General features: G+C 39.5%; 1 protein-coding gene across 5 annotated transcripts in view; it reads left to right on the top strand.

Annotated features, from left to right (window-relative positions):
* The window catches only part of VPS35L (VPS35 endosomal protein sorting factor like), a 58,315-nt gene extending 49,707 nt beyond the window's left edge, over positions 1 to 8,608 (top strand). For 4 of the 5 annotated variants that reach the window (XM_074886037.1, XM_074886038.1, XM_074886041.1 and 1 more), the window contains 3 exons: positions 144 to 262; positions 7,161 to 7,307; positions 7,847 to 8,608. In XM_074886037.1, the coding sequence (XP_074742138.1) occupies positions 144 to 262; positions 7,161 to 7,307; positions 7,847 to 7,945 (365 nt within the window). In that variant the 3' untranslated portion in view covers positions 7,946 to 8,608. Of the gene's footprint in view, positions 1 to 143; positions 263 to 7,160; positions 7,308 to 7,846 lie in introns of those variants that run through there. The other variant, XM_074886039.1, reaches the window with a different exon arrangement.
* The last annotated feature ends 3,001 nt before the right edge of the window (positions 8,609 to 11,609 follow it).

Below are 11,609 nucleotides of genomic sequence, written 5' to 3'. Positions count from 1 at the left end.
AACAAGGTTGTTATATTTGTGTTTCATGGAGGAGGGTCATTTTATAACTTCCAAATCTGGTCTTCTATAAATAGCTGGTGTTTTCAGTAGCAAACAAATGCATAGCTCTTTAGCCAGACCTAAGCTTGAATTCATCTCTGCAGTTGATTCCAATGATACCCTGTATGGTGGAGACTCCAAGTTCCTGACTGAAATTAATAAACTGTGTGAAACAGTGATAGCACAGATCCTGGATCATCTGAAAACCCTTGGAAAAGAAGAGGTATGTTCTTACTCAGCTTGATTCAATACAAAACCAAAATCACTTTGGAGTTGAATAAAGGGACCACCTTCTTGACCAGGCATTGGTCTTCTCGAAAGCTCCAGGAACCTTACAAAAAGAGGAAATTAGGTCATTTTACTTGTTTAAAAAGTGAGTCAGTCATGTAGGCAGGCTTGTGGTGGAGAGACCTGATGATGTGAAAGAGATCATGTGGCAATTACAATATGTTTTTAAGATGCATGCTAAAGTTACCTGCTTAGCTGTATGCTGGATAGTCTGATAGATCCAACAAGCAGTAGAAGCTACTCTGGTGTACTCTGTGGTATCGATTGTGCCGGTACACCAAAGGATGTGATTCTGCTGCAGTACAGAATGATGATTGCAGAGCAGTGTAGTGAGGTTAGAGTTAGCTTTAAATCAACTGGCTTGAGTCCTGGTGTAGTTTGGTTATGGAAATATGATGCTCAGTGTGGGATAACTTTTTTTTCTTATGAGAGTCTTTCTGACTATAACGAGCTCCACGATGCTGGTATTGCAGTTATTGGCCCAAGAGAATTGGAGACAGTGCCACAGTCACTCCTTTGATTGCAGTATAGTTACGCCTAAAATCTGCTCCCTGTCCTTTCTTCCTGTTGGTTCCTTCTGGCTATCAACTTTCTCTCTCTGTAAATAAACCGTTACTATCTTGCCACCTAAGTTAACAGTAATGGGCAAAGTGAGAGTTCACAGTTACTCTGTTACTGGGTAAAATACAATGGAAACCACCTTTAACTGGTAAAAACTGGATCCCAGACACTAGGATGAAGTCAAGAGAGAGGTGCAGAGAGAGGTAAAAGGTGTTTTGGCTTTACTCTGTATTTAGTACAGGGTTATGTTTGTTCAGTATAAAATAAAGAAAACTCTAGGCAGCTTTTTGGATTTCTTGATTGGAATTCAGAGGCTCTCAGGAATCAAATATAGCTTAATGGATTGTATGTGAAAGGCAGATGACCAATGTTTTCAGTATTACTGAAATAATGAGAACTTACTGTTCTGCTAATGTACCTGTTTCTGAGATTGAACCCTTCCACAACTTCCTGATCACCCATTACTAAACTGCTGTATATTAATAGAAATCTTGTGGCTTGTACACTGAAATGGGAGGGTGCAGGGAATGGTTAATTTGATAGAATTTTTTAGGTAGCCTGTTTGCACAGTAGCCTGTAGTGTTTGCCAATACAGGATGTGTTAAGTGATACACATTTGGAGGATGCTATGCTAAGTTTAGCCTTTTCTCTGCTTTTGCTATCCTGTTTATCCTTCTCGAGTAATTGTAGAGATGCAAGATGAATAAATCCTTTGGCTCAAATGTCTCTACATCATTGTTCACATCACCACAGTGAATAGCAGTTCTTTTTCAGAACAGTAACAGCAGAAAACAACCATTCTTGCACAGCTGAGAACGCCCAGGCGGATATTGGAAGGAGATTTTTAACAGAATTTTCAGGACTCAGAGTTGTATATTAAGGATTTTTTGCATCTGATTCCTGTATGGAGTATGTGGGTGGGAATGTTTGTAGGGCTTCAAATATGTGGTTTCTGAAAGGCTTTTCTTCTTTCTGCTTTCAAGCTTAATACTTTGAGTAATGAGATCCTGTGTTATTTCGCTGAGGCGGTTGCTACATAGAAAACTGGATTTAAAGCTAAGCAGCATGGATATAGGTCCTTTGCCTCTGCGGCCTTGAATTTACTCCTCTGTTCATCCTTATTTACAAAGGGGAAGCATTTATTTTGCTTTGTTGAATAAAAGTCATTGAGAGATTTAGATAAAAATTGTTTTATGAGAATGAATAGTTTTTTGAGGAAGCCGTTGTTGCTGAGGAAATAGAGGCGACAAGAATATTGTCAGAGACATTTGTGCTAAAGTAGAACAGATCATAAAATCACTGTGGTATTTGGATTGCTTCAGTGTGGTGACCTTTTATTATTCATCCTCTTGGCTGCTCATTTAAATGAACAAACGTGCAATGATTCTGTGTTTTTATTGGTTCATTTCCTTTAAAAGCTATACAGGAAAATAAATTTTTCTCACAATAAAATGCTTTCACCAAAATGGCAATTTGGAAGAGAAACAATACATCTTATGTTAACACAGTGTGGTCTTTTTGCAATATTAGAGAACGCTTCATTTATGTGACAGTGTTGGAACGGAAATTTTCAGTTCTGGACAGTTCTGTAAAGTTCAAGCTGTTTCTGGTCATGAGAGCATGTATCAGTGGATCCTCTCTGCCTTTGTGTGGGTGGAAGACTAATCTTATGCTCCAGGTTTCTTAGAAATGTAAATACCTTGCCTCTTTCTACTCAGTGATAAATGTCCAGATGGAGTATGTTTTATTCAAACATGACTCTTGATCCAAAACGTTAGGAGCACGTTGTTGTGTCCTTGGCAGTGCCATGATAGGATGGTATTCTTCCCATGTACCATATGATAGATACTGGACTTTTTATACTAAATATCAAAAATGGAGTAGTAGAAAGCAATTCCTGGGTATGCTGTTGAAGCTTCTCCTTTCAACACATTTGATACTTATAAAAACTTCAGTTCATTTCACAAGTGTTTGAATACCGAACTAGAAGCAGAGTTGGACATAGTTCGGGGCGGGGCGGGGGGGGGGGGGGTGTATGTTTTAAATTGAGATGAGGTCACTCATCCCGAAGAATTTTGTGTCCTTGGCCAAGATTTTCTAAAGATGGTTGAACATTATGTTCCTCTTTGGGAAGAGGGAGGCAACAGAATTTATCTGCTGCAGTTTCCAGAAGGCATTGCAGGTGGTGGAGGTGCCTGTTTTGGCACGCTTGCAGCTTGCCTGCTGGTGGCTCAGCATGAGGAAGGGTGCATTGCAGTGAGGAACCGTGGCTGGTGAGGGCGTATCAACTCCACTGCTTTGTCTCAGAGTTGGAGAGTCCTAACTCCCAGATTAATCATTTTATTACACCATTGTCTCTGGCATGCTGGTAGAGTTTAAAGACTAGAAATATTTTAATTGGGAACATCGTTTCTGCATGTTTGTGAGATACTTGGTAAATGGTGTTATTTATTTACCAAAATAAATAAATCAAGATTCTGCTAGTGGCCTACAGCAGGATTACTGAGTATGGCTTTGAAAAGTACAGTCTGGTCCTCCATGAACCACAGGTTCCACATGGAGCACATCTTTGTTGGCTGAATTTTAGAGGGGAATCAAACTGACGTGAACAGCACTATGAATATTGAAAGCTTTAAAAATACATTGACTTTGAAATAGAGCTGAACCTACCATGGTGCCAGTATAGAGCTACGAGTAAAATGTTTCAGCCTGCCTTAATTAGAGGTGTGTTACTGCACCCTGAGCCAGCAGAAGCTGTCACTGAGACTCTGAGAATCTAGAGGGAGGTTCTGGACTGCTTTTTCAAGGATTGTACCCAAAAGAAAGCACTTTCTCATCCAACCATCTCGGCATTCTAGAGAAGTGGCAAAACAGGAGACGTGTATCCTCTTGGGTGGTATATGAGCTCCCAGCTGCAGCTCGGTTCTTGGTGTTTTCTCAAATCATTATTCCCTTTTATTATAAATGAACTTGTATCAGCTGCTATTGGTGCTAGTTGCTTCATTTATCCTGTGTTAAGACAGTTGTATAATGAGAGTTGAGCAGCTGGTCTGCCCCATGCAGCTCGTGATATTCCCAGTGAACTAACAGATGTTAAAAGATTCCCAAAGGGCTTCACGTGGGAGCTTTTAAGGAAAGGCAAGGCTGCTGGTCATGGCTTTCTTTAGGAATATCTAGATTTGGATCACAAGGATGTAACCACCAGCATCACAGTAGTGCTGGAATGAATTTTGGGCTGGATAGTTCAGGTAATACTAGCAAACAGATGCTATATCAGCATGGAGACTCGGCCTAGACTGATATATTTAGTACCTTGGAGGAGCCTTACAGGCCATGCTGAGCTCTGTGCTGCCACAGATGAACTGTTAACAAGTATCAAGAGACAGTTATTTTAAAGCTGTACATGGGAGCTGCAGCAGGCTGGATGCCCCTTCAGAGGAGCAACACATCTAAATGCACAAATGCTTTTCTAACAGAAGGCTCGGGATATCCTTATGACATAGATGCCTGGAAAAAGTCACTGAAATACAGAAATGAATATTTGAATTGCTAGCCAGAATTTTGTGAAATATGTTACATGGTCCATTATATGAAAGATCCTATTTTTTTCTGTTACACTATATGAAATTTGGACATTGCTCTGCACTTTGGTGGAGGGGCTAGGACACGAGGGGGTCACGTTCTGGGATGACGTAGTTTGTTCTTTGTTTCATTGTCATCAGCATTATTCCAAAGATTATGGAAAACGCACTGCCTAGAAGGCTGGCAATTCTTTTTGGTGTGGGAATTGCTGGTCCCATGATGTATGTGGTTGCCAAATAGCTGAGCTGTTGCTCTCTCCTTGCTGCCTGCGAATACATCCTGTGAGTTGGAGTGCCACCCACAATTCAATCTCAGTTATGTCAGCAGGCTTGACAGCATGCTGGCATCAGTATCTCCCTCGGCTTGGAGGTCGGTGCCATGTTACACAAACATTCCTGTTCATCATCATGTGAAGCCTTGTCTGACTCGTTTGTTTTCAGACGTGGTGGGATTTACTGCATACCTGAGCCTGCCTCTCTCTTCACTTTGCATTGTATAACTGATGACTAGATGCCAAAATCCTGTCTGTTATACCTCCCCCAATACAATGAGAGTTAGTGTGCATCTCATTCTTCCAGCTTTTTATTGTGTTTCTAGATCCTTTTTGAAGTGTGATCCTTTTTGAAGTACATATGTTTCAAATTAGTCAAAATGTCATCCTTATTTTAAAGAATGGATTTTGTATTTGCACTGATACTGCCTGGAAAACCTCGCTAGTTGATATTCAGACTGGAGTACTGCTGCTTTTGCATTCTGCCCAATAATTTAACTGTCTCACTTCTGGTGCGGAAACCTCCAAGCAATTCCCAGGAACCTCTCTGAAGTTTATATTCAAATCAGCAGAAGACACATAGGCCTTAGATGGTCAATGGGGAAAAAAGTTCTAGGTAGTACAGGTTATTTGGTTAATCAGGACACGTGGTGATGTGGCAGGATGCCTTGTGAATAATATGGCAAAACATGAACTAGCAGGCTCTACCCTGTATCTGTTTTTCCCTGAAGGATGTTAGTCCTACAAGAGAAATACTACAGTAATATTTAAGCATAACTACTTTCCCTTTTATTGTCTTTTTGAGTTGTATTTCTGCACTTTGTGTTACTACTGCTGGACTAGACTGATCAATTTTATTTCTTTACCTGGCAGGGAGTACAGTTCAATGCTCCCAAAATAATGGTTGTAGGGAGCTATTGGGATGGAAATTGCTAATGTAGATAACTGTTACAGGAAGAGCTGTCTTCTTGGTAGTTTCATGTCATTCACTTGGTGCTTTGAGAACTTCTCCTGGGGCCTTGAGCAGCTCTGGGCATTGCATATGCACGCATGCAGGTGTGCAGGTGCACTGTTTCTGATGCACCAGATTTTCTCTGCAAGTACAGATCTACTCTGTGTGTCACAGATGTACAGTAGCAGTCTGATGCTTCTAGTTTGGGGCATGCTGTGTCCTCTTTTCTAGTTAGCCAATTCTTTAATGGCAGGTCTTTCTCCTTTTCCATTTTTATCTGGAGGATCAATAGCTCAGTGTGTTGCATTTCTTTGATTAATAGTATCTGACCGTCTCTTCTGCTGCACTGAGAAGGGAAATTAATTTACTTTTGGTCCCTTAGAGAAAGGGCAGAGGTGTGGCTGCATTGGTATCGTGTCAGGAGCACATAAGTCAGAGATCACTGCACTCCTCTTACCCCAATCTCTGCCTCGTTCTTCCTGTAACTTCATATCTGAACACTGTGTATTAGCTACTCTAGCACATACTGAACTGAGAGGGCTGAAGTGAAGTATTAAGTTCATTAATCGAGGTGCTCAGCTGACAGTTTTGTTTTTACTACTCTGCTGCTGTGGTTTCTGTGTAAGAAGGAGCTATGCTTTTATCAGTGGTCTTTCTTGAGCAAAAACCAAAGGACAGCTGCAGCAAAGCAGTATAAACAAATACTATATCTCGGATGCATCCAATAATAATTCATCCTTCTAGCCTTTTAAAACTTATTCTGTAGGAATCTGCAATAGCATTTTAATTACTTTGGTTTTCCACTCGCCCCAAGTCAGGGTGGTAGCACCCTGTAAGCTCAGTGCAGGATTGTCTGTGCCCCAGAACTCCTCTGAAGGGCATGGTGCTCCTCTGTGGTAGATTACCATGAAGCATGGGTCCTCCTCAGTAATTTTAGGGAAAGTAGCTGCAAATATGTTGATATCACCGAAGTTTCAGTGAAAGAATAGCAGGGAAAAAACATCTTTGGTTAAATAAATAAAAGTAGAATAGCCTGCTGGAAAAAGCCTGAAGTTGCATTGATCTAGACTGATGATAGTGGTCTCTCTAAAAAATATATAGCTATGGTGATATAAGTGCAACGTTGGTATGTGGGAGGGTGATTTCTATGCAGTTGTAGGGAGTCTTGAGTTAAAAATGTGTCAGAGCTACATACCGCGCTGTGCTGAAGTGGTATGAGATGTAGGAGTCTTGTGTAATTATTTTATTTACAGCAACTTAGGTTGATTCATGACTATACTATCACAACTTGTTGCATTTTGAATGGAACATGAAAACTATGCCCGTATTCTTGTGTCTGTAATTATTGCTGTGTATTACAAAACGAGTATCTGCCCCTTGCACTTGTTCAGAGAACCCGGTGAGGTTATGCTGGGTATTCTGGGATGACTACATGGTAATATAGGAATTTTTTTTTTTCCTTTATAGACCCTAAAGCGACAGAGCCAGTTGGCACTCTATTTCTTTAACACTATTCTAGCTCATGGGGATCTACGAAACAATAAACTAAACCAGCTTTCAGTCAATCTCTGGAATCTTGCTCAGAAACATGGCTTTGCTGACACCAAGACTATGGTAAGGAAAACAGATAATGCAGAGACATTTTAGTTCTTAAGATCTTTTTCAACTCCTCATTTGGTAAAAGGTAACATTTTCTTGATCTGAATAAACCTTTTTACAAGTTGCTCTCTTAAAAAATTAAATGAGCTTAAAAAAAACCCCACTTTATTTTTTATGTTTCTTAATGAATAAGCAGCTTCTCTTATTTCAGGTGGTCTGTATCTTTCTAGAACTTCTAAATATATTTCATACGTTAAGGAACCTGGAAATGTTGGGTGTTATAACTTCTTTTTAATACAAAAAACTATCTTTAAGAAAAATACAGCATTTTCATTTAGTGGAGGAACTGCATGGTGTAAACTTGGAAAGTGGGCATTGATAGACATTACAACAAGCTCTGGAGTAAGAAATGCAAGTGCTCATGTAGCTAGTGAAATTTAGGGAAAATCATGAGTGTCTATTAAAACACCTTCACGTATATTAAATGATGGCCTATGAAATGAAAAAAGGTAAAACCAATAAAAATATCAAAATATTTTTCATTTCGTACCCAGGTGAAAACGCTAGAATATATCAAGAGGCGAAGCAACCAACCTGAAATGAGTCACTTCACAGACTTGGCCCTTCGGCTTCCCCTGCAGTCCAGGACCTGATGAATGCCTCTTCCACGGAGCCATCTGTACAAGAGAGCATGTAGCCAAGGCCAAAACTCACTGATCTACATTTTGACTGGAGAAGTTCAGTGTATTTTTATTTTACTTAGTGTGACAGATTTACTTGGACAGCTAAACGTAAAACTGTTCTGAGTGCAATAATTTTACCTGAATTTCTGTCTCCAGTTTTACCACTATATTCTTATTTTAAATGCTGATTTAGATTCAGTAAAGGGTATCTTGAACCTCTATGGTTGCAAAAGCCTTTTGAAATCTAATCTGTTGTCATTTTAGCAATAAATGAAGAAGATAATCTGCACGGATCAATTCACAGCCTCCAAACTTCATCCCACTTGCAGAACAGTCTTTCTCCTGTGTAGAAAGCAGCATTTCAATATAATAATCCTACTAAGTCATCTTTCTGCTTTGGGATGCTGCCAACATTTGTTTGGTCAGTTCCAGAGAAAAATGGCCAAGGTGTTACTGTTCTAATTTCTACAATAGATTTTCACAGACATGTTGATGCTTTCATTTTAGTTCAGTGGTGTTTTGTAAAATGGAAGGAAATCTTTAAGTGCTGTCTGCAAAGGAAAATAGAAATGTATGCGAAGTACTCTATATTCACAAAGTACACTATCACTGAATAAAGCAATTTGCAGTTCATCCGTTTGTTCTGGGAGAGTTTCTTTGTGTGTACAAATTTATCACCTTACCCTTGTGGGATTTCATTCCATATACTGCTATTACACCTAATAAAATTTCACTCTCACTGCTTCTGTCCCATGGTAAGGAACCATGCTGAGAACTCCCATCTATTGCTGCTTTTGCTTAGTGGTAAGTATTTTAATGAGCTAAATCCTTATATGGATATTAAGATATATTTTTGCACAAAAATGTTTTATTTTGTTAAGGTTAAACAAGTAATCAGTTTTGCTAGAACCATATATTTAAGGAGTTAGCAAGCTGATAATAAACACCACCCAAATTATTAAGCCATTCTTGGTGCATGTTTTTCATCTCCTCAGTGATTATTGAAGCAGGTACATCTAAAACATATATTTTGTGTTAAGGTTGTAAAGAACTGAACTAGTCCTGGTACAGACTATATATGTAAGTGAGTAAAATTGCAGGAATACAAGATAATTATGAAGTGGTATCAACTTGATACAGAACTTTTCCAACCTTTAGCACATAGCTATTTTAGTTATACTGACCTTCCTTAAATACTGTATAAAGCGGACATAGATAATGAAATTATAGTACTGTATGTGTTATGATGTCCCACTTTAATTTAGCTTTCCTTCGTGCTGCAGCTGCACCAAACAACTCTCAACAGCATGTAGATGATTCTTCCTGTTGGGCTTGGAAACATAAACCATGAACTGGGTAAGTGGGATTAAACTCTGAGCTCTCTAAACCGCCAAGTGGGTCATGCTAAGCAGCTGTGGTATGGCAGAAATTGCCCTCTGGGGGCAAATGTACTGCTCTAAACCCAGCGTGGAATTGTTCCAGATTCTGTAAAATGGAAACTCTTACAGCAGGCACACAAATGCCCCAACTGTTCCTCTTCCCCATGCAGGCACTGCTTTTTGCCTGTTGTCTTTTGAGCACAGTGTAACTTTGGTTTCTTTATTGATGCAAGACTGCCATGAGAAATGTTTTCAAATGTTTTACTACTGTTTTTATTAGTGCAAAAATAGCTCAACGACAGGCAGAAAGCTCTGGTTAGTTATCAGGAGCAAACTCTGAACATCTAGCTTAGAAGCTAACACAACCACTCTAATAAACTGCTTCTGGCTTACTTCTGTGTTAGAGCAAAATTAATTTTAGTTAAAGCACTCTACTTATTATAGACCTCCTCTTTCTTCTGTATATAGCAAATATACAGACCCAGATGAAGTTTGTCTGCTTGAAAAAAGCTGACAGCCCCAAGTATGTGTCTTATTTTCCAAACTACAACATCTTCATGTGCGTAGTATTATCAAGAGCAAGGTGCCAGGCCATACCCAAAGCTATAGCTGAGCAACACACTGGTATACGTTATGCAATTGTAGATGGGAAAAAAGAGTCCTTTATCAAAAGGCAAGGCTATGACTAATACCACCTTCAGCATCTTTGTCAGTGGCAGTGCAAGACCAGTTACTACTCATCCCAGACTGACTCTGCAGCAGAAAGCTGTACATGCTGTTTCTCTCCTCCCAAATGAAATCACTAGTTGACATTTTCCTACCTGTTCCTTTAACTTTTTTTTTTTTTCCAGGCAAGTAGCTGAGTGCCTGAATTCAGCATTTGTCTTATATCAGAAAACAGAACCTCCACTACCTGAATTTGAGTAAAGCAGCAGCTGAAGCCTAGAAGGGCCAGTCGCTGAGCTTTGAAAGCACTGGTGGAAAATAGACTCACCTTGAGGTAGTGGTAGTTTTGAATGACACTTCAAAGGAGATGGTTTCCTCAAAAACAAGTTCAGACCCTGCAGGAAGTGGTTCAGCATCTCCTTCTTCCCAGGTATGGGAACAGATTTATGGCAACCCCTTAAACTGGAGCCTCTGCATAATTTGCACTTGCCCTCAGGAGTTGCCCAAAATGCACTGGAATCAACTGCTGTTTTGTTAAGTGTATTTTCTGCTGGAGGCAGCTGCTTTGAGGTAGATGGGCCCACTGGAGAAGAGTATTGTGGAAAGTGCGGTTGCCTCAAAAGAGCAAGATATTCAGTAGTTCAGCTGGCATGATCTTATCAAAAAGGATAGGAAATCAATCAGAAAAACAATGATCTGGGCAAGCAGAGATAGTAACCTAATTCTGGGGGCCTGGGGTTCCCCTGCAAGTTGGCCACTATTACACTACAGCAGGCATGGACATAAGAGGTGGTCACCTTGTTCTGCTTAAAAACCAGAGCTCCACTAAAACTTAACACTCTCCCATAACAAATGGCACAGCCAGTAATAAAATACATGACAGCTTTTCACTCTTCTTGTAACTTCAAGCAAGACACTGATAGACTGCTTTGAACCCTTGAATCCTGAACACGAATGCAGTCTCATATTTTGTACTCTTACTAAAAAGTCAGTGAAAGTGCAGGTTGTCTGAAAATCCAAAGGTTAGAAATTTCATTCAGATTGATGTATAATGAATCCAATAACCACATTATTAAAATTACATTGGCTTCTATAATTTAGGAAGTCTACATCCATGTATTTGGTGCTACTATTCACCTTCATTTACAGATAACAGCTGCTGCTTGAAAATCCAACTGCCAGAGCATAGTTAAAATATAGAGGATGTTCAACACCATTCATTATCATACTGAAGATGCTAATATTTAAGAAACTACTGAGTTAAAACTCTCCCCTCATCAAATCTGTAGGTATACCAGTACTGTTTCTTCAAAGTAAAATGCCATCACTTTGTACCACTCAGACTGTAAAAATTTTACAGAACACTAAAATCCTCTTGAATCACTAAGATGTAGCTAAAAATAAGTTTATGAAATCAGCATTTTAGTAAATTTTTTAAGTTTCAACTTGTTGCAGACATTGCCCACGTATCTTCAATCTTTGAAGAAGACTGTCTCTTGCCTTGTAGAAAACATTGTAAAGGTTTAAAAAACTTACTGTTAGCTGAAGTGAGGACCCAGCTCCACATAATCTGTTGCACGTAGTTGAAA

Source organism: Strix uralensis, chromosome 16, assembly GCF_047716275.1.
Source record: "Strix uralensis isolate ZFMK-TIS-50842 chromosome 16, bStrUra1, whole genome shotgun sequence".
In the NCBI taxonomy this organism is placed as follows: Eukaryota; Metazoa; Chordata; class Aves; order Strigiformes; family Strigidae; genus Strix; species Strix uralensis.
This window is presented reverse-complemented; position numbering and strand designations above follow the sequence as displayed.